The sequence below is a fragment of the Sminthopsis crassicaudata genome, chromosome 2 (assembly GCF_048593235.1).
Source record: "Sminthopsis crassicaudata isolate SCR6 chromosome 2, ASM4859323v1, whole genome shotgun sequence".
Taxonomy (NCBI): domain Eukaryota; kingdom Metazoa; phylum Chordata; class Mammalia; order Dasyuromorphia; family Dasyuridae; genus Sminthopsis; species Sminthopsis crassicaudata.
This window is the reverse complement of record NC_133618.1, coordinates 116,001,955-116,025,474: the sequence shown is the minus strand read 5'-3', so window position 1 is coordinate 116,025,474 and position 23,520 is coordinate 116,001,955. Positions and strand designations below refer to the sequence as shown.

The 23,520-nt window shown below is 38.9% G+C and overlaps 1 protein-coding gene and 1 long non-coding RNA gene across 4 annotated transcripts in view; one reads left to right on the top strand and one right to left on the bottom strand.

The window, feature by feature from the left end:
- The window catches only part of CEP68 (centrosomal protein 68), a 38,741-nt gene extending 17,458 nt beyond the window's left edge, over positions 1-21,283 (bottom strand). Inside the window, exons 1-4 of one of the 3 annotated variants that reach the window (XM_074287081.1) lie at positions 21,146-21,283; positions 7,867-8,309; positions 2,657-4,162; positions 1,220-1,342 (exon numbers count right to left, since the gene is read on the bottom strand). In XM_074287081.1, the coding sequence (XP_074143182.1) occupies positions 1,220-1,342; positions 2,657-4,162; positions 7,867-8,295 (2,058 nt within the window). In that variant the 5' untranslated portion in view covers positions 8,296-8,309; positions 21,146-21,283. Of the gene's footprint in view, positions 1-1,219; positions 1,343-2,656; positions 4,163-7,866; positions 8,310-8,504; positions 8,638-20,915; positions 21,050-21,145 lie in introns of those variants that run through there. The other 2 variants (XM_074287083.1, XM_074287082.1) reach the window with 2 other exon arrangements.
- On the top strand, positions 3,139-4,717 carry LOC141554790 (uncharacterized). The gene is made up of 2 exons (XR_012485957.1): positions 3,139-3,273; positions 3,669-4,717. It is a non-coding gene; the product is annotated as an uncharacterized LOC141554790 (long non-coding RNA).
- Positions 21,284-23,520: the final 2,237 nt, after the last annotated feature.

Here is a 23,520-nt window from a genome sequence, read left to right as displayed (position 1 = left end):
TGAGTCTATATGTCAATGTATATTAATGTGTGAATATATTTTTTATATGTGTGTGTGTATGTAGGGGTATATGTATATATGTAAATATGTATCTCTACTTAATTGAGGGGAAATAGGGGAAAAATCTAGGGGGAAGCAGAGAGGAAAGAGGGGATAAAGAATAAAGTAAAAATTGCACAGCAGAAAATAAAAGATGGATGACTTTGAACACAATATGCAGTATTTATTATATGTGCTTTCTTGAAATAAAAATTTACTGCTTTATATTTTGAATCCTATATTCTGTGGTAAACATGGCAATGTTTTTTTTCTTCTTTTCCTATTTTATATTTAAATAAAAATTTAAAAAGAGAAGAATGGACCATTCTAGGAGGGGCTAGCTTAGATTCTTCCTCCTCCCCACCAGGTTCTTCTCTTGTATGATATATAACCACAGTAACATTTTATTCAACTCTTAACAAAGAGGGAAATGCCCCTAAGAACAGGGTAGAGCAGGAGTCAAGGTTAGAGTCAACTTGACTGAGTGGGAGGTCAGAGTAAAACAACTGCTCTCTGGGAAATGGTTCTTAGCCAGGCATTGTACACTTCAAAGCTTATAACAATTTGCAGAAAAAAATCTGAGGGGAACAATCCCTGTTAAATTCTCTTATTTCCTTAAAAAAAAAAAAATACTCTGCCCTCACAGGATAGGAAAACAATTTACCAAGACAAAGCCCTAGAGAAATGAATTAAGTAAAGAGACCAATAATGATTAACAGAGATGACAGCACTGGCTATATAAAGTTCCTGGGTTCAGCATAGAACAGCATAGCATAGCACCTGGTTCTTATGATTATTAACTGAGTGCATCACTTTACATCTTATTTAAATCTCAGTATCTTCACTTGGAAAATGGGGCTAATAATATTTGCCCTGCCTTGATCACAAAGTTGTTGTAAAGGAAAGTGTTTAATAATCCTTTAAGTGCTATATTTAATACATACAAGCTACTAATCCACAAAAACCAGGAGCCCACATTAAGTAAATTTATTAGCTTTCTTTTTTCTACTTTTGGCAGAAAGAGGCAAAAATGGGAAAATAATTACCTCCTCCCAGTAACCTGATCAGAGGACTCTTAAGCAAAGATTTATAATGTTAATGCCAAATTATTTAACCACCACCCCTCACAGAGGACTGACTGATGAATACAATAAACACATGCGGTTTTATTTACACTCACCCGATAAAGCTGTAGGGAAGACTTGAGACTTGCAAGGTTAGATTTTGATGGAATCAAGTTGTCCGTAACTTCAGCTACTTTATACAGCCAGCAAATCAGCTCTTCCAGGTGACAGCAAAATGTCTACTAAGGCCAAACATAACTGTTATTTATCTGTGTTCTAGGGAAACCTATATAAAGACAAACCTCTTTTTACTGCAGACACAGGCCTTTATCCAAGATTACTTAATGTATGAATAAGGATTCTTGGACTTCATCTTTCTTTGGTGCCTTTCTTATACTTCTGAAGCTCTGTTCTGCAAGAGGCTTGTATCACAGTGATCTTTAAAAATATTTAACCTTTTAATTCAGTATCTCTGCCCTCTGGGTTAGTACCCAGAAAAAGATGTCAATCTAGTTCGAGAGAATGCAATATTGCTTTGGAAAAATCTGGGAAAAATCATGACAGTGCTACATAAATGTCAGCTTATATAGTATGTTAACTTTAAGGAGCTACTTCTGCTGAACAAAATTAGCCTAAAACAAATGGCTACAATCAATCACCCCTGCTTTTAAAACATTGTTAAAAATTACAAAAATTTGCATCTTCTACCTTTCTTCACAAACCTAAGGACCAGAACACTAACACATCACAGAATCTCAGAACTGAGAGATGTGGAAAATTCTCTACTTCAGATGCTTCATTCTATAGGTAAGAAAAGTAAAGCCCTGAGAACTGCCTAACAGCAACTGACCAATCACAAATGCTCTGCCTTCAGATTGTCACTTACCTGAGGTGCAGAACTGAGGCCACAACTTGGGTTTCCCAAGTCTTAATTCATTGCTTTTACACCATGATCTGAGAGACCTAGATTTGAATACTGGTTCTGTCCCTGGGTATAGCCTTGGTTCAGTCAGCTACTTCAACTTTGTGTTTCAGTGTCCTCATTGTAAATGGGGTTATTATTTGCCTGGCATTAACTCCGTTAAATAGATAAGAGCTTTGTTTATAGAAAGTAAAATGTTTCCCATAAATATGAAATATTTTCTTTTAAGTGGCAAACTACAGATAGAATCAAGGAAGTCCTCCTACATGTACCTTCTGCCCCCTAAAGTAGCATGTAACAGATGAAATCATGCTTTTATATTTGAAACCTGGTGGGGCAGCTTCCATAATCTCTCCCCCTGTCCCAAGAAGGATCAGTCTGACTTGGAACATGTGAGTCTACAATGAAATAAAGAAATCCTTGGATTTAGAAACCCAGTTTTATAACCAATACCAAGGGGCTGGATCAGGATGGTCTGTCTTGAAGTGAGAGCTGAGACCATCTCCCACATAATAAGACTACAAAGTAAACCTTAGCTTTGACCCAGTCAAAAATTTAAATTCACTTGAGGGCCTGGAGGATAGTACTAAGAGAGATCTTCATGTATATCTCTACATATTTTTTTTCTTACCTTCACACACTGGAGAAGGGATTCTCTCTCTTGGTCTCTCTCTTTCTTTAAATGCTGCCCTTCTGGTTTCAAGTCAGAATAAGCCAGCCCAGCAAGCATTTTCCTTAAGGAGGAGATTGTCCTTGGTTGGGTGGGTGGGCCTCTTGGGTCCTGACTGATCAATATGTTAATATCACCTTCTCTATCAAGTTCTTGAAACTCATAATGGGGGATCTGGGTACAGCAATTCCTGTGTGCAATACCCCACTTTCCTCTGGATTTTTCCCAAGCAGGAGACTTCTGGGTGCTAGGGTGCAGAAGGGGAGTTGGCTCTTGACTAGAGGCAGCTGGTAAATCTTGCCCTTTAGTGACTACAGAAGGCTGGGAATCGGTCATCTGAATGGTGGACAGATATGGAGCCAGGCTGGAAAGCTGGGTCAGCCGAGGGGGCAGGGCAAGATACTCTTCTTCAATTTCAATATCCTCTGGTGTTTTCCACCCTGATTCCATAGGAGCCTCATGGGAAAGACTCTGGAGATCACTACTGGCACCATTCTTTCCTATAAGTGTTGAAAAAGAACTGCCTCTGGACCATTCTCCTGGTGATGACAAGTGAGTCTCAAGGCATCGTCCCACAGGTAGAGATTTCCTGAAGTTCATTAGGGGCTGCTCTTTGTCATTCTGAAAAGCTTGTCTACTACTGGCTTTGGGAGTCGATGTAAGGTGACCAGAAGCCGCCAGTTCCAAGCCACCCTGGGTCTGGGACACCATAGTAGAAAACCTGTCCTCAGAATTTCTGGGTTCTGAAGGAAGCTGGACATCTGGTTCTGTTGGAAGGCAGTCATGAGACAGAGTAGCAGGGGACTTCAGGGTGTTCTCTGGAGATAGAGAGAAGCTGTCCAGGTCAACCCCCGAGTCATGCAGGAAGGGGTCGGCCAGCACATGGCTGGCAGCATGCTTTGGAAGCTGAGCCTTGGGCTTTAAAGGGTATGTATAATCCAGCAAATCTTCATACTCTTTATTTGGATTCCAGAGACAGGAGCGGCGATCAGGAGATGGAGGCAGGGAGTCGGGCAGCACACAAGCCCAGTAATTGGCCTGAAAGGAGGACCGCCGCCTGCTTGCCTCAGCCATGGCTCTGCTGCTCCCGGGGGTGGGAGGCACAGGGCCCGATGCAGAGCTCAATAAGCCAGATGGCACAAACGACGAGCTTGTAGCAGGCCAAAGGCTGTGGGATCCTGTCTTCTCTCTCTGTTGTAGGCAGCCATTTGGGGGAGGGGAGGTGGGAAAGCTGTGACTGGAAAAAGTAAGGGCAGATACATCTAGGTTCAACAAAGATTTCCACCTCAATGAGAAAGAAGAACTGGAGTTGTAGGGTTGTTGCCTAGGATCATGGATTCGGGGGGATTCCAAACTGGAAAGGTCATCTTCGTCATCAGCAACTTCTCCTGAGCTGAGAGTCCTGGCTAGAGGATCAGTAATATTCTGAAGAAGCTCTGGAGAATCAAGACACAATTTCTCTTCAATCTGTAGTGAAGAAGGAAGACAAAGAAAAAACATAACCATAGAGGTGTCAGTATGGAAGCAATTTGATAACATAACAATAGGGCCAAAGACTTTTATTTGGTACCTGGATGACAAACAAAAGGCCCCACTTAAGAAAAGAATCCTTTAGAATGGCAAATGCAAGGATTCCCAAATTGTAAGAGACAAAGAATCTAATGAATGTCACTAGCACAATATGATTATCTCTAAATAGAGAAAACAGCTTTCAAAGGATTTCTTTCTCAACAGATAAAACAGCAAAATACTAAAGACTGCCAATTTAGGATGGGGGGGATAGCCAAATAGGGCAGAGATGACTGATGCCAAATTTATGCCCACCCCCCCCAAACAGAATAAATCCTCTTTTGAAAAAAGTCTTTGAGAAATGTCTCAGATAGAAAGAAAGGACTTCATTCTATCTACGTATCTTCTTTATTGTGATCCCCAGACTAGCAAAAGGCAATCTGCAGAACTACATGTTCAAATACCAGTGTGTAACTCAGCTCTCCTATATGAAATAAAAGTTTGTTACTTCAAGTAGTTGTGATTGTGGTAATGCTGGATAATTCTAATCAAGGAAAAGCAGAATAAGGAGTACCACTCATAGTTTTGTTTAAAAGATAAAGGCAGGAGGATTTGTGAGATGGATTAGATTGCAACCCAACGGTAACTCAAATCTAAATCCTAAAAAAGTACCTGAGGCACAAAGGAATGTAAGTGAACTTGCCCAGGGTCACAGCCATTAAATTTTAGAGGGAGGATTTGAACTCAGCTGTTTCTGAAATCCAAGAAGCACTCTCTTCTCTAAGTCTTGTTGCCTCTCTTAGCTGAAGACACTTTTTGGGGAAGTTCTCCTCTAAGGCCTCTTGTGGAGTATGCTCCTGGTTCCCTGGCATGTGGATCCTACACAAGTTGAAAAAGACTCCAAGACTGTCATCCAAGGACAAGCCTTGTTAAGTTCAGAAAGTTTATCATCAAGTTTACGGTGATGAATTTTTCAGCTACAGCAGCTCTAGAATACAATAGTGAAGTGTGTCAATGGCCTTGGCTGAAATTAAAGTTCCCTTAAATTACTAAGTAAACACACATACATAGGTGTGAATATGTAATTCAGAAAGGCAGCAAGTTACTGATAAGTTACTACAGATACCTGTGTCACTAAGTATAAGGCTTGCTTTTTAAAAAATTCTTAATAAAATAAAATTAGGAAAATCTCAAATTTTTCTTTTAACATTTTCAAGTAGTCCAATGGCAGAAACACAATGCTAAACTCATGCTCTTGGAATGAACAACATTGCAAAACCACATCTCTGATTCTCCTGAGCCCCAGGGCCCTGGAAATCCAAGGCTGTATTTCTTACAATTTTGCCAGAGCATTTCAGATTATTCAGTTCTTGTATAATACAGACAGATCCTAGAATACATCCTTTTGTCTTCTCTCAGACATTTGATTTCTTCATGGGACAAGGTCAACAGATTTTCAAAGGGAAGATAAACATATAAATGAATGAAGACCCAGGGAAGATACCCTGGTTTTGCCAGGACTTTTCCAGTTTCTTTATACTCTCTTACTTAGTGACTTTGATGTAAATCCTATCTCTCCCCACCTTGACTTTTGGGGGGTGAACCTGGAAACTCTCCAGTGACAGAGACTTATCCTTCAGGGCAGTTAAGTGGTTTTGTCCCGTGGGAAATCTTGGCAGGGGACTAGCTGCAGCCTCTATTGAGTAGAAAATAAACCCAGGACCACACCCAGTAAAATTTAAGTGATTGGAGATCTCGACCTATTATTCCTATTGAGTAGTTTGAAACTCCAAGATAAGTATCTAGGCCTGAAGGCATTGACTCGCTTTTCAACTAGAACCAAGACTCAGACAACCAATAAAAAACAATTCTGAACTCCAAATCTCCCCAGAAGAACGAAGCAGGATTATGCCTTGCAAAGGAATCTCTCTTCTTGGCACAAATGCCTGCCAGGACTCTTGCCCGCTGTAAAGACATTCTCTTCTCAGTGATAATCTTTTGTTATTTCTGACAGTACTTTGGCACAGAGGAGTCTGTCTTCCTAGCAAAGCTGGCTTGTGAGTGCCAATAAAAATCCCTTTCTTGCCACATTCAGATTTTGGGTTTGTAAATTCTTTCACATTGGACCAGTGCTGAACAGAGGGGATTCTCACACCCCAATTCTCTACCACTAGCACCACATCAACTTCACCAGGGGCTCAATTATCTCTATCCTGATGACTCTAACATCTAGATTTTTAGCTTTCATCAAGCTCCATCTAGTTCTGCATTATCTACTAGACACTTCAAAATGGATATCCCAAAGGCATCTCAAATGCAGCCTGTCCAAAACAGAAACTCTAGTCATGTAAGCCCAGTGTCACACCTTCTTTTCCTCACTCCACATAGCCAGTTGCCCAATATTGCCTTGTGCTGCTATATCTTTTGCATCTGTACCTTCTCTTTTCGCAGAGCATAGCCATCTTAGTTCTTTAACTCCATCTCTTTCACAAAAATTGTTGTGTAATGGATCTCTGAGCCTAGAGTTTTTCCCAGCTCCTCATCATCCTCCACACAACTGCCAAAGGATCTGCTCAAAGCATACCCATATCCCCTCTTTCTTCAGAAAGCTTCAGTGGTGTCCTATTCCTCTTCCTTTAGCATTTCCCCGGGTTCTCCAGGTCTCTGTGTGCTTTACCCCCATGCCCACAATGTCCTTCCCTCCTCACCTCCACCCTTCTGGAATCCTTAGTTTCTCCCAAGGTTCTGATCATGTACCACCTTATCTTCATGAATAAGAAGGCATATACACCCCAAACCCCAGAAGCTTCTAATGTCATGGCACAAGATTCACTTCAAGTTCGAATGCTGGCATCTTGGGCTTTGGGGTGCCATGTTTGGGGCAGGAGGTAGAAGGAGAATAATTGAAGACCCGATATCCTTCATAACTCCTTATCTTATGCCATCAGAGGACAGAGCACAAGAGCTAGTCGTCTCTCAGTGTCTCGTTAAGAACAGGTAATATTAACAGCACTTCAGATTTCGAAAACTCATTTTACATACATTTACTTTCTCTTATTTAAGCTTCACAATCATCCTGTGATGAAGCTCTTGTGTCATTAATAGTACAGTTATCATTATCCCCATTTTACAGATAACCACTTATTCTTTGGCTCCCTGGATGCTAAAACAATAAGTATTTATTGTATGCTTACTAAGTGCCAGGAATGGTTCAAGTACAGGAGACACAGATACAAAAGCAAGTAAGCTTTTGCCCTTTAAGGAGTAGTGGTAGGGGTCAACACTTATACAAATAAGTAAAATAAAAAGGACAGTCAGAAGTAAAATGTTTTCTGAGGTAGGGGATATGAGGCATCATCAGGGAAGTAATGTAATCTTCACAGCAGTGGCAAGTTTCTATCTCTTAGAGATGATATTTAATTTTGTCCTTTACTTTCTACTGATTTCAGAAGCCAATTACCCAAATACAGATGACTTGATGAAGGTTAACTTGATCTCATCACTTATCAGTTTTTCCATCCATAAAATAGGCACTTAAATTCTTATCTCAGCTTGTACAATGGTTGGAGTGAACAAATAAAACAAGATCTGAGCAAAAAGCCACAGCAACCTGAAAGAAAGATAATCTATATATCCAGTGTATCATAAACAACATTTCCTACCTGGGCTCCTACTTTGAACAAAAGATTTTCTGTTTCAGTTGCAGTCCTGTCTTCAGGAAGCAAATGGTTATATATAGGTTCTGATTCAGTGTAGAAGGATTCTCCCTCTGAAGTCTGGGTTTTGTCTTCTTTCTTGCTGTCATGTTTCCTCCACGCTCCAGCTGCAACACTGTGGTCAGGCACAGCCTTCCTGTTGGTCAGCTCTTCTTCTTTCCCCAGTGGGAAACATTTTCCTCCCTTAGCATCTACAAAATGTTGCGTGCTGTCCAGAGCTATGGAGCAATCTATCTCTAGTTCCTGGCTGTTCCAACTTCCATGGGGCTTCACATTCCCATCCAGTACTGTCTCTGCTTCAGTCTCACTCTCTCCTAAAGTCTTTTCTTCACTGAGTGCCATTGAGGAGAGACTTCTCCCTAGATCAGGGCCCATTGGCTTTTACCTCCCTAAAGGAAACAGGAAAAAGTAATTATTTTTCTTATAATTCAATGTACCCTCTCTTTTCACCTATCACAGAATTTAGCTAAAGAAGAAAAGAACTCTAAAGCCATAAACATTACTTGCAAAAGCAACTTGGAAATCTGAACTTCCCCTTGCACCAAATGCTTCCAAAACAGCTTGGGAAAACAGCATTCTCTTACCTGCACTTAGAGTAGTTAGTACAGGTTCCAGCATCAGGTGCATACTCCATAAATGGAGCCAAATGAAACAAACCTCGAGACCTATGGTGATCAGAATCAGGATTCTGATCTTCTACAAACTTTTTTCATATTTCCTCCTCCTACTCTAAGAAAAGGAGGGTCCCTCCAGCACTGCTGGCTCTTCTGTTGTGACTACCATTTCCTGTTGGCATGTTCCTGCAATAGTGCAAGTTGGGGCACGCCTAGACCACAAACCATGCTTCCTAGAACACCTGAGAAGTCATCTAGGCAATAAGGCCAAACTTTCCCTGCTGCTAAGGATAGCACTCTAACCAGTATCTATCACAGAGGTCAGAAACATCTGTATTTGCTATGAAACCCCAGATCCAATTGTGGAAAAAAAAAAAAGTCATTCCTCATTAATTTGTTGTTGATTATTTGCTAACTAGTTTCCCCATAGCCAAAAACTACAAAATATAAATGTGAATTTTCACTATGTTAATATTTTCAGAGTAGGGAATAAGTAGAACTAGGGACAGAAAGGAAATATTGGCCATATGGAAAAATGAAAGGAGGAAGGGGAATAAGCATATAGTAAGCTCCTACCATATGCCAAAGCACTGTGCTAATAAGCACTTTATAAATATTATCTCACTTAATCCTTATGATAACTTTATGAAATAGGTGATATTATTTTCCTCATTCTGCAACTTAGAACATTGAGGCAAAGAGAGGGTTAAATTCCTTCTCTAGAGTCATATAACTAGAAAGTGTCAGAGGCTAGATTTGAATTCAAGTCTTTCAGATTTCAGACACAGCAATCAACCAATTGTTCAATTAAGCTGCCTTTTAACATAATGAACAAATTTTTACAGAATGAGATTAGAAAACAAAATCATCAAAGGCAAGTTAGCTTTTAAAAAGACCTGAAAAACTGATAGTAGTTAAAGAGGAAATTTTTTTAGGCAGTCAGAAAGTATAAATAATTATTTCAAAAGTTTCTGTTTTAAGGTTAATTATATTTAAAAGCAACATAAACGGCTAGGAAGGGAAAGTATCAGACAGAAGCAGATGGTAATCATAAAAAGTGCTTGAGAAAGCAGACAAGTATAGGAGACAAAAGTAGACAAATTTTCATAAATTTCTAATCATGTAGTATTTTAGAATATTACAGCAAAAGACAATTTCCATGTTATAGTTCCACAACTATGGGAATAAAGAGTTTAAGGTTTTCTGCATTTTTCTCATTTAAGTAGAGCACCGATCCTTACCTGGGGCCTATGAATCTGATTTGAAAACTATTTCAGTAAAATTAGCTTACTTTTATTTTGTACATTTCAAAATATTATCTTTTGAAGGGGGCCATAAGCTTTACCTGATTGCCAGGAGTTTATGATACATAAAAAAAGATCAAGAACTTCCCTGAATTCGATGAAATTAAATTGAGGGTTTTACACAGGGATTATTCCCTACTTCTGTTTTAGAAGCAAGCCTATCTTTTTTCAACCCTACAAAATCTCTACTTTCATGTCTCCTGGTAGAGAGAATTATACAGTAGAGAAACACTTGGGACTTGGGAGTCACATGACATAGTTCAAATCCAGACCCTGCCACTTACCAGTGTGATCTTGGACCAATAAACTAATTTCTCTGAGCTGCGAGTTGCTCTTTCGTAAAATAAAAGGCCAGATTAGATTACTTCTAAACTCTCTTCCAATTTGAGATGTATAACAAAAGGGTGACAGCAGCCAGGATTAGGCACATTCCAGTTTGCATTCTGAAGCCAAATATAATTTTTCTAATCACTAACTAGAAGAGGACCTTAGAGATCCTGAGCAGCATGTGCCTTGGGCAAGTCACTTAAACTTTCCTCCTATGTGAAATGAGTGATCTGGACCTCAGGACCTCTAAGATCTTTCTAGCTCTAAATCATTGATCCTATGACATATCTGCTTGTTGTTAACCCTCTACACTTGTTTCATCCCATCACATTCTCCTTTCTTCCACAAAGGTAGCATTTACTGTATAAAAAAAAAGTTATTTTCTTTGGGCTGAGTCTTTACAATCTAAAAAAGAGCCTCTGTCCTATTTTTTAAAGGAATTCAGTATGACTATATATATATGTATGTATACACACACACACACACACACACACACATGCTTCAGATCCATGGGATCCACGATAGAGGAGGCAGTCAAGGCCATCAGAGGGCCGGTAGGACCTCCCAAGGTCACGGAGAGTAACAGGAAGGCCAAGGCCTGGACAATAAGCCCCAGCTCCAGTCCACAGTGTCACAGCAGTTTCCAGCTTACTAAAGTAAAACTCTCGGCTAGGTACCCAGATGATACAAGTGCCTGACAAAGCATTTTCCCAGACACAGTCTCACTTAACTCTCATAACAGTAAGAGAAGAGGACATTAGACTCTACAACATGAATAATGAATTCAGCCCTCTGGTCAACCTCTAAGGAATCCTTACAAAACCAAATCTGCCTCCCCTCTCCAGTCTAAAACCAGCTATAATTCAGAGATTTTTCAAGACATCCTAGTAAACTTAACTTGATTACTACCTTTCTTGTAAAAATCCAAATATGCAGCAACTCAGAGGAGCTCTATCCTCAGCCGATAATGAGAAGCCAGACAGCCCCGTCTGCTCTTAGTGCAGAGTAAAATATGTACACACACATCACCCGTCCGGTGATTCTAACTTGGCCAAGCATGGCTGGCTATCTGATGTCTGAGGCAGCTCAGCTCTCTGGTCCCTTACAGATTGTGTACATCACCTGTGTGATGCCGAGAGAAGGCATTGTTAGGGGAGAGCTCTCTTCTATAAAAATAAGAGTTATTTCATAATTTCAATGAACATCTTGGCTCAGCTTATTAATTTATTTATTAAAGCTTTTTATTTTCAGAACATTTACATGGATATTTTTTATATAAAATTTTATATAATTATCTTGCATAAGAAAAAAGACAAAAACGGGAAAAAATGAGAAAGAAAACAAATGCAAGCAAACAACAACAAAAAGAGTAAAAATTCTGTGTGTGATCACACTCAGTTCCCACAGTCCTCTCTTTGGGTATAGCTGGCTCTCTTTATCACAAGAACATTAAAATGACTTTACTTAGAACAAATTCCTGAACAACATATTAATTATATGAAATGAAGCAGGGGATCCTATAATTCTACAGGGTTATAAGAACTTGAACATCCAGAGATAGCTCCCCAGAAAAATCACAGCTCTGCCTTAGGCTGCCTGTGTAACCTTGAGCACTTCAACTTTCTGGCTTTCAATTTCCTCATCTGTAAAAAGAGGGAATTAGACTATATGACTAGAATTAAGGTCTTGGGCTCTAGTTCTATGATGTCAAGTCAGATTAATTCTGTTATTTTTGAGAATAAAAAAGGCTCACATTTTTAAACTTGCTATTGTTCGGTTGTGTCTGGTTCTTTGTGAATCCATATAGGGTTTTCCTGGCAGAGAGGCTGAAGTGATTTGTCATTTCCTTCTCCAGTGAATTAAGGCAAACAGGATTTAAGTAACACGCCCAGAGTCTCACAGCTAGTGATTGTCGGAAGTTGAATTTGAACTCAACTCTTCCTGCCACCAGGCCTGTTTTAAGAAGCTTTCTTCACAAGGGCCCCATGAACTAGGCAGTTTTATTATTATCTACATTTTACAGAAAATGCAACTGTGGCTGCCAGTGATCAACTAGCTGGTAAGCATTAAAGTCAGAACTCTAATTCAGTACTCAATTATGCAACAATGACAGCCAATTGGCTGAAGCGCCAAATGCTAGGAAAATAGAGTACTTAACCCCACTACTTTAGGAAAGACCCTCCAGGCAAGCACAGGGGAAAAAAAAAAAAGCCTGGGTATGGTAGATTGTATGAAAAGTTTTGGAAGAATGAGATTTATGAAAGAGAGGAACTTTAAAATGGAAGTTGAAGCTGGTAATAGGAGAAAGTATGAAAAAGAGGCTGGGTTATAAAGATCAGAAACCAACAAAAGGAAAGCAGTTGGTCATGAGAGAAGTCTGGTTGAGGAGGGAGGAAGGAAGGAGGCGGAGCTGGAGAGCCAGAACTGGCAGCCAAATACACCCATCTCAGCAGCTGTTTTCTGTACTCTCCAGGGGCAGCCTAGCCTAACCTCTATATCAGGTTCCCCAGACACAGGAAAAGTTAGTGTACACAAACATTTCATAAGTGAAGTCAAGTTAAGCAGCCATCCAGGCCAGCGCTCTGTATTTGGAACTACGCCCAAGGGGCTCTCAAAGTGTGTCCTCTTGGATCCAGCACTACTGCTAAGTCTATTGTATCCCAAAGAGATCATTAAAAGGGAAAAGTCCCCACATGTACAAGAAGGCTTGTAGCAGCTCTTCTTGTGGTGGCAAAGAACTAGAAATTGAGGGGATGCCCATCAGCTGGGGAATGGCTAAACAAGCTGTGGTATACAAATGTAATGGGATACTATGGTGCTAGAAGAAATGATGAGCAAATGTAAAACAAACAAACAAACAAAAAAAAATCTGGAAAGACTTACATGAACTGATGCTGAGTGAAGGGAGCAGAATCAGGAGATCACAGCAATATTAATTATGACAAGACTTGGCTCTTTTCAGCAATGCCATGATCCAAGACTATTCTAAGGGACTCATAACGGAAAATGGCGACCATATCCAGGAAAAGAATTATGCAGTCTGAATATAGATGGAAGCATACTATTTTCATTTTTTGTTTTTTCTTTTTCATGGTTTTCCCATTTATTTTGATTCTTCTTTCACAAAATGCTTAATGTGGAAATATGTTTAATAATTGTTCATGTATAACCTATATCCGATTGCTTGCTGTCTTGGGAAATGGGGGGAGGAAAAAAAAAAACAACTTGGACTTCAAAATCTAAACAAAGATGATGTCGAAAATTATCTTTACATGTAATTGAAAAAATACTATTAAGTAAAAAGAAAAAAGTAATCATCAAGAGCCACTCTGAAGGGAATAATCCACAAAAGAATTGTCTTAGGAAGCATATGGAAGGAACAAAGAATCCAGGAAGTCATATCACAACTTAGTTTCATTCCAAGAAAAGAAAAGGGTCGATGCTCACTGTTACAGAACACTTAAAGCAAAAAAGTATTAAGAAATACTAAAAAGAAGTGAAGGAATAAAGTAACTACATTAAGGATAGGTTAAGAAAGAGGAATGGAATTTTGGTTCTACCTTGTAATAGATATATTTGATCTCAGGAAACATTCTGGGAACTGTCACCTGGAAGAAAATCCAAAACTTTCAAAAATCAGAAAAAAGAGGAAAAAGTCCTCCTTGATTTTTTTAGGGAGAAGGGAAGGAATTAATGAAAATTAGTGAGGCTTGTTATGGCTAGTTTTTTTTTTATTCTCATTTTAAAAAAATTTTAATATTTTTATTTTCCCCAGTTACATATAAAATATATTTTTACATTTGTTTTTAAAACTTTTGAGTTCCAATTCTCTCCCTTCATTCTTATGCAAGCCCTTTTTAAGAAGGCATATGTTGTTATGCAAAACATTTCCATAAGCCATATTATGAAAGAACAGATTCCCCCCCCAAAAAAAGAAAAAACCTTCAAGATAAATAGAGTAAATGTTTCAATTTGCATTCAGATACTATCAGTTCTTTCTATGAATATGAATAACATTCTTTTTTTTAAAATCCTAAATCCTTCAGAGTAGTTGTGGATCTTTGTACTGCTGAGAATAGCAAAGTCATTCACAGCTGATCATACCACAATACTGTTATTACTTGTACCCAATATATTTCAATTTGGTTGAGTTCATGGAGGACTTTTCAGGTTTCTCTAAGAGCATCCTGCTCCTAATTTCCCATAGATCTCTAATCTTCAATCATAATCAAATGTGGTTCTTGCTTTATGAAGTTCAGATGATGGCTTTTTTTTTTTTTTTTTTTTTTTTTTTTTAATAAACACCAGTAGTCAAATCTCCTCTTCTTTCTAGCTAGAGTTATTTCTGAAGTCCCTGCTCAGCAAAAGGTATTTTCCCCTGTGAAGGTAGTAGATTTGAGGATCTGGAAACCAATTCCAGCTTTCTAGGAACCAATGAGGCATTAAACAAATCTTAATCTCAGCTCTCTTATCTTTAAAATAGGGATAGTGGTTTTTGTACCTAATGCATTGAAGATTTTTAAAGAATATATTTTGTAAACCTTAAAGAATTATAGAAACATATTATTATTATTATTGGGTCTGAGGGGTGGGGCTAGGGGGAGTGTCTCAAAAATTCAGTGAAGCAGAGTATTTACTGCCTAACTACCTATATTCAGTCTCCCTTTCCACTCTGCTGATTCCAACTACAAGAACACCCTAAATGAATGACTTTCACTCTTAAGGAGTGGAAAGGGAAGGCTGGTCTGCAAACTAGTCAATGTAAGGCTTTCAAATGTCCATGAAAGATACGCAGCTGCCACATGGACAAAAGAACTTCAGTGAATAGTCCCCCTACTCTCCAGCTTCTCTAGCCACTTCAGCTGCATGCTGATGAGTATAGTAACAAAGCTTAAAACATTCATGCTATATAGATAACCCAAGTAGATCTAATTTGTTCTCAGTATACAGGGAAAAAAATGTTACCTGCAATTACAAAAATCTCAACAGTAAGAAACATCTTCCCCAAAGTAAGATGTTCTCTAAATCCCAGAGGTAAGTCAAACCTGATTCTTGCAACCACATTACTAAAACAGACTCTGACAGTGAAAAGTAAACGTGCCTAATGCAAAATCAGATACCAAGTTTCCAAAGAAGTTTATTTGGCTAGGGACAATGTCGTCTTTTAATGGCTCTGTGGCGGATTTCTACCATTGCTAGATAAGAACATGCTTTGAGGCAAAACTGTTCAAGTTCTGTTATTTATAGTTGAAATAGAGAAAAAAATGTGCATCTGTGAGACTGGCTCCTGTATGAGGCAACAAAATAATTTGTAATAGATTATAACCTCTGGGGCAGGACTGGACCTCCTCTCCACTCTCCATGACTTCAGCTTTTTCAAATTTCAAAATCTAACTCTTGGAGAAGCTTATTTAGATTAAAAAAAAAAAAAAAAAAAAAACTGGAAGCGAGGTAATATCCTCTCTTGTATCTTGCACCTTTTATCTTTCAAGGCAGCAGCTACCAGATTTTGCTGCTTAGATACCATCTCTTTAGAACAGTAGGGGGCAGCTAGGTGGCCCAGTGGATAGAGCACCAGCCCTGAATTCAGGAGGACTTGAGTTCAAATCTGGTCTCAGATACTTAACACTTCTCCTAGCTGTGTGACCCTGGGCAAGTCACTTAATCCCAACCTCAGAAAAAGTATAGAAAACAAAAAACAAAACAGCAAAGAACTTTTCCATGTTTCTATTGTAAGAGATTTGACTTTTCTCCTCCATGAAGGCTGGTTTAAGAGGAGGTGAAAATAAAAGCCCTTTCCAAAGAAACTATCACTTTCCATCACATAGAAAGTTAGAACTGAAAGAGCCCAATCCCCTCAATTTACAGAGAAGAGAACTGACCTTCTAAAAAGCAGGAAAACTTCCCAATGACCCACAGCTAGTGAATGCTACACTGAAAATCCCTGTCTTCTCATCCCTCATTGTTCAAAGCTCTCTCCAATACTAAGCCACCAAAATATTTCCCTCATGTTAGGAGGTGGGGGGGTCACAAATTTAAATTTTTATTGATGCCTTTTAAAAATTGGGATTCATACCATTTCTAAATTTCTAAATACAAACTTCTCACTTTACCTAAATTCATATTATGCAAATTTGACTTTAAAGAATATTGAAAGAAATCCACATTCCTGTTCTGATTTTAAAATCATACAGAGTTTTATAATATGCAAGTGTCAGGACGCAGATATTGAAACAAGAAGCTCTGGAGTTTCTACAAAAAAGAGATGAATGAAAGTCCCTACTTGCCAGAGTAAATCTTTAATGCTAATGAAACCAGCCTATTTCATCTTGAACCTACATCCCCCAGCAGAAGAAAACACAAATGCCAGGTAGCAAAGCTTAGAACAATAGTCACCCTTCTGCTGGAAACGAATGCATAAGAGACTTGCAAATTAAAACCTGTTTTGTGGCTATTCTGAAAATCCCAGAGCATTGAAAGAAATCAGCAAGGCAACACTTGCTTGTCATTTGTTCAGCATGTCCTGAGTTCTTCATGACCCCATAGACAACATAACGCTGTTCTATATTCTACTACCTCCCATGTCTGCCCAAGCTCATGTTCACTGCCTTCATGACATTATTCATCTCATCCTCTAGTCATTCCACTTTCTCCTTTTGCCTTCAATCTTTCCTAATATTAGGTTTCCCCCCCCCCCCCAACAAGTCTGGTCTTCTCATTCTATGGTCAAAGTATTTAAGCATCAGCTTTAATTTTTGTCCTTCCAATGAAAAGTCTGAATTAATTTAAGTAGTGACTGAAGTGATCTACCTGTGCATTATTTCCTGCTGCTTTATTCCAGAAATGGAGAAGTTTTTAATGATAATTCCATTCCTTTCAAGATTCAACTTATTTTGGATAACGCCCCAGGTCACCCTCCCCATCTAGATGGTTTTAAAGAAAATGCAAAAAGGGGTCTACCAAACACTACTTCATTATTACTACTATGAGGGAGTGATTGTGAATTTCAAGGTAGCACTTCATATTCCCAGACGGTCCACAGATTTGAATGCAGTTATAAAGACTTGACATTGAGAGATTTCTTGAAGTCCTAGAATATTTATCATGCAATCCATAATATTGCTAAGGCATAGGAAAATTTATCAGAAATATGTACAAAGAGAACAGGAAAAAAAGTGAGCCCACAGTTCGGTTTTCATGGGTTTAAAGAAGACTGAAAAATTAGCACAAGAATTGGAGCCAGAAATGGATGAAAATGATTTGGAGGAATTGATCGAGTCTGAAGGAGAACCACTGAATGAGGATGCGATAGAGCTGCTTGTGGCAAAGGTTATAAAAGAAAAAGCAGAGGAAGCTGAGGTCAAATCAAAAGAATTTACAATGAAACAGTTGGCAGAAAACATTTCATCATTTGAGTGAATTTTTTCTTCTATTAAAAAGATAGATCCAAATACTTCAAGATTTTTTAAAGTTCAAAGACTAATAGAGGATAATTTTCTATCATCAGATGCAGGAGGGGGGAAGCCATTGCCCAAAGACCTTTCCGTAGCTTCATTTAAAAAAAGTTGTACAACTAAATACTAGTGACAAAGGCTAGGTGCAGTGGGTGGAGGCAAGGTACTGCACACACCTCTATTAACTTCACAGTACTGGGCATACTTTTATCATTAACTTTACCTTTAATTTCATAATTCTGTTTATTGTAATGATACAGTATTTAATGCCTGCATTACAGCACTTTTTATGACTCGCATAAAGGTATTATTTTGTGTATGCCTTTGGTTATATAAGTTAAGTTAAAATGTGTAAATAGGGGCATGTTTGTATTATGTAAAAAAATCATTTTACTGCTTTGTGACCCAGAGGTCTAAGGAATGGTCTACTTTTGTAAAGAAAGAACTGTCTATATTTCTTCCCCAATTCTTGTAACAATTAGTAGAAAAAGAGGGGGCAGAAAACTGTTTAGCAAAACTAATATTTCAATCCTGTCTATGGTATATGCAATGTTTCACACCCATCATCCAAAACTCACCAGATTACTTATTCCTTATATTCCAATGAGAATTATCCCTACCAGCTGCATTTTTTGGTAACCTGAGGTTTCATTAGGAAGCTCTAGATTAAGAATATATCAATCCTATGCTGCAAAAGCATTTAATAATAGTATTTGACGCCCTGCACACATGAGATTATTTCTGGGAAAAAAACTTCGTCATGTAAAAGAAAATGAATGAAAGACTTTAAGACTTTTAAAAATTGGGATAGCTAGAAAAAAGGAGATAAAGACTGGAGAGATTATACAGTATTGTTCAGTTAATTCCCCAAAGTAGTCAAAAGATATAAACAGACTTTAAAAAATGAGCGTACACATACATGGTCAAGCACCCCTGCACAATATTAAAAATCACATTTAAAAAATGCTCCACATGAGTAATAATAAGAGAAATGAAAATTAAAACAACCTTGCAAGTTTACCCCACACCTGAAAATTGCAAAAATGACAAAAAATAGCAATAATGGGCATACTAATACATATAGTGGAGCTATAAACTAGTATACCATCATTTTAGAAAGCAATTTGGAATTATGTAATTAATATGATTAAAACATCCATAACTTTTGACCCTATCAATGCATTATTGGGCTTATACCTCCACTAATTTACTGCTAGGAAGATGGGATGGTTCTCTGAAAGAGGAAGATATTGGGGAAAACAATGATGTAAAAAAAAAAAAAAAAAAAAACAACAAAAAAAAAAACAAAACCCAATCAATAAAATTTACTTTAAAAAAAACGTTCAGTTAATTTAGCTGGAGAGATTTTTCTCATACCCATTTTATTAGTGAGACATCAGGTTTACTGACAAGAGCTCAGAATTTAAACACAAAATCTTTGTGCCTCAGTTTCTTAGCTGTAATTTGAAAGGGATATATGATCTCTCTTCCAATCTTAAAATTCTATGATTTCAATCTGCAATTCTTTCTTTCTTCTCCCAATAAACTGAATCAGGTAGTCTGAAGAGGCTGGAAGTGGATCTGGATGAGAATTAGGGAGAATAGCAGGAAATGAAAAACATGATTTCACTCTTTCCTCTAATTTACTATATAGTTAGGGGGAAATTGGCCTGTTATTTTATCACCTTATCATCACACTTATTCAGACTCCAAACCACCACAAAATACTTGAAATCCTTAGCTCTAAGAAACAATCTATTTGTGGTCTTTGACTATATAAAATTTGTAATCTAAATCTATTACCTCCTACTTAATTTATTTAGCAAATAATTTCCTTCTATGTTCTAAAATTGTAGGCTACAGTATGATGTGTTAGGGCTTTTTTTTTTTTTTTTAAACTTCCATCCAATCCCAAATTATTATCTAAACTTTTATAAATTGTTATTACCTCACCACTAACTGGAACCGGCCTATTTCCTTTATTTATTTTTTTTAAATTACATACAACAATGATTGCTGCTTAACTGAACCCAGCCTAGTGACTTTCTTTCTTTTTTTTACATTTTTAAAATTAATTTTATAATCTAGTGACTTTTTCTTTCTTTTTTTACATTTTTTAAATTAATTTTATAATCTAGTGACTTTTTCTTTCTTTTTTTACATTTTTAAATTAATTTTATAATCTAGTGACTTTCTTTCTTTCTTTACATTTTTTAAATTAATTCTATAATTTAGTGACTTTCTTTCCTAAAGGTTTGTATTTTCCTTTCCTCTATCTGATCTGGTGACGGGAGTTTGAAGTAAATATCTATTATCTGAGGCTGTTACAGTCAAGCTCAGAAGAAGGCTAGCAATTAAAAAAAAAATTCTTTTTTTTTTTTTTTTTTTTTCATTTGCTTGACAAGCTTTCATCGATGGATGATCTTCAAAATAATTGTTTGGAACTAGAGCAAGCAGAAAAGTCTCACTCCCATCCGGGATATCAGGCCCCTAAAGAACAAAAACCGGAAAAAAAGAGCCGGGAACCCCAGAACAAGCCAAGAGGAAATTGAGTTCCACCAATCACGGCGGCTGTTCAGAATCTCACCTAGAGATTCGCACTTTTTTTTTTTTTAATTTTTTTTATTTTTAATTTCTATCCTCTCCAAGACATCAAGATATGATTGTGCATTACTCCTCACGAGATTAAATAGATAGGTAAATGAAAGATGGAAGGATGGAGGAATGAAATAGACAAGACAGGTAGAGACAGGTGGGTAAACACAGGAAGGTATAGACAGGTAACGGAAAACATGGTAGAAACAGAAAGATAGGGAGAGGTCAGTAAAGATATAGGGAAGTTAATTTAGGTGGTAAAGATTTAGATATATGGTTAGTGAGACTAGATAAAAATAAGAAATAGAAATACGAAAACAAAAACACGCAAATAAGTAGCTGGAGATAAGAGTTAAGCAGAGACAACTATTAAGTAAATACTAAAGATAGGGGAAAGGAACAAAGATGACAGACAGAGACAGACGGATAGAGGGGGAAAAAAAGCACCGAGCGCTAACTCTTTAATGCCCGCCTTAGCCCCGACCTCCCGCGACCCCCTCCCCGCAGCGCGCACGACCTCTCGCGGCCCCCTCCCCGCAGCGCGCACGCACGCGCGCACACGCCTGTTGATACACACACGCCGATCCACCCTCTGCGTGTTTTACTCTTCAGAGTCTAGTCCCCCCACCCCCCGCTGGCCTGAGACCCCCGAACGTACACGCCATACGTGCGCGCCTTCCCCAAGTGAAAAGAACAACCACCTGCAAAATGGAGGAAGGACGGACGGGGGGGAGGTGCACCTGAGAGGGCGCCGCACATGCCTACGCTCGCACGGCCCAACTCCAGAAAAGGCCGCCGGGCCGGGGGCACTGGGGGCCCGGCTGAGGGCTCGGCCTCGGCCCGCCTAGAGGAGGGCGGGGTGCCCGGCCAGGGCTCGGCGTTTGCGCGCCCGCCCCCAGCTCAACAACACGCACAACCCCAAGGGTCCTACCGGCCGCGTCCGGGAGTCCGCAGTCCTGCCGCAGCGCCAACGCCACGCTGCTGGGGGCCCGATGCCCAAGTAGGCAGAGGGAGGGGGAGGGGGCTAGCGGGCACTCGCGGGCCCGAGGTCCCAGCTGCACGGCCGCCCCATCCCGCTACTCCCCTCCTCTCCTCCGCCCCCGCCGCCCCAAGCCCCACCCCTCAGAGGGAAACCCCCGGATCAGGCACCGGGCTGATCTTCCTTAGCCAATGGACTCTCCAGCAGTAGGCCCTGGCCAATGGGAAGTTTCGTCTTTTCGAACCGCCCCTTTCTCAGCTTGCTGCTCTGGGGAAGTCGGTTCTCCGTAGTTCTGCGTTTGAACGCAGCTGTCTGTAACGTACTTTCCGAGGGAGGGGCAGAGGCTGTGGAGAGAAGAGCGAGAAAGGAGAAGGGAGGAAAGGACCTAAAATGAGATGAACGAGTGCGGTTTAACGGTTTCAGACAGAGTCATCCGTCCGTCCGTCCGTCCGTCCAGCTGGTTACTGAGCACGCCCTCTTGGGTAAAGCGCGGGCCTGGAGTCAGATCTGGACGTAACTGAATTTAGATTCTCTTTCAGACATCTCCCGCCTTTCCCCCGGACTGAGTCTGCTTCATTTTCCCTCTGGAAGCAGGGTCAGTGATAACAGTGACGGTGGCTTCCTTCTGCGCCCTTGTGAGGAAGTAATAGATAATGGGCCTGGCAAACTTAAAGCACTACCGAAACGGGAGCTATTATTTTTCTTGTACTTTTCGACATGACCCAAATTTATAAAAGATGAGGGTGTCTCAAAGGTCTTTGTGCAGTCTTAAGCTATTAATTTTTGGGGGGAGCAGAATACTTGAATTGTTGTTAAAAAAACTTTACAAAAGTTCTGTATAATGCTTTATCTCAGTATGGGAATGAGCCATCACTCTTAAAGGTTACTCAAGTGAAACATGACTTTTAAAATTATTATAGCTTTTTATTGACAAAACATCTGTATGGGTGATTTTTCTTTTTTCATTTATTTATACTTTATTTTTTAAAATTAATTTTATAATTATAACTTTTTTTTGACCAGGCATGAGTAAGTTTTTATAACATTATCCCTTGCATTCACTTCCCTCCCCCCTCTCCCCTAGATGGCAGGCAGTCTCATACATGTTAAATGTGTTATAGTATGTCCTAGATACAACATATGTGTGCAGAAACGAATTTGTTGTTGCACAAAAATTGGATTCAGAAGGTGAAAGTAACCTGGGAAGAAAAACAAAAAAAGCTCACAGTTTACCCTCATTTGCCAGTGTTCCTTTTCTGGATGTAGCTGATTCTGTCCATCATTGATCAATTGGAATTGGATTAGCTCTTCTCTATGTTGAAGATATCCACTTCCATCAGAATACATCCTCATACAGTATCATTGTTGAAGTGTATAATGATCCCTTAGTTCTACTCGTTTCACTCAGCATCAGTTGATGTAAGTCTCTCCAAGCCTCTCTGTATTCTTCCTGCTGGTCATTTCTTACAGAACAATAATATTCCATAAAATTTATATACCATAATTTACCCAACCATTCTCCAATTGATGGACATCCATTCATTTTCCAGTTTCTGGACACTACAAAAAGGGCCGCCACAGACATTTTGGCACATACCGGTCCCTTTCCCTTCATTAATATTTCCTTGGGATATAAGCCCAATAGCAGCACTGCTGGATCAAAGGTATGCACAATTTGATAACTTTTTGGACATAATTCCAGATTGTTCTCCAGAATGGTTGGATCCATTCACAACTCCACCAACAATGCATCAGTGTCTCAGTGTTCCCGAATCCCCTTCAACATTCATTATTATCTTTTTCTGTCATCCTAGCCAATCTGACAGGTGTGTAGTGGAAACATGACTTTGTAAAAAAAATTTATTTCTAGTTTAAAAATTTCTTCCTCTCTTCACTTCCCTTTTCTCATCGAGAAGGCAAGAAATAGGATACCTATGCATGATACATATGAAGTTAAGGAAAACATTTCTATGACAGTCATGGTAGAGAAGGGGGGAGTAAGAAAAAGAGTAAAAAAAAAAATTGCTTCAATCTGTACTCAGAATCCATTCGTTCTCATTCTGGAGGTAGATAGTATCTTTTCTTTTTTAAATTTAATAGCTTTTTATTTTTAAAATACATGTGAAGATATTTTTTTAACATTTACCCTTGCAAAACCTTGTGTTCCAAATTTTTCTCCCTTCTCTCCAACCACTCCCCTAGACAACAAGTAATCCAATATATGTAAAATTTGTGCAATTCTCCTATATATATTTCCATATTTTAGATAGCATTTTTCAACGAGTCTTTTAGAATTGTGATGAATCATCGTCTTGATCAGAGTAGCC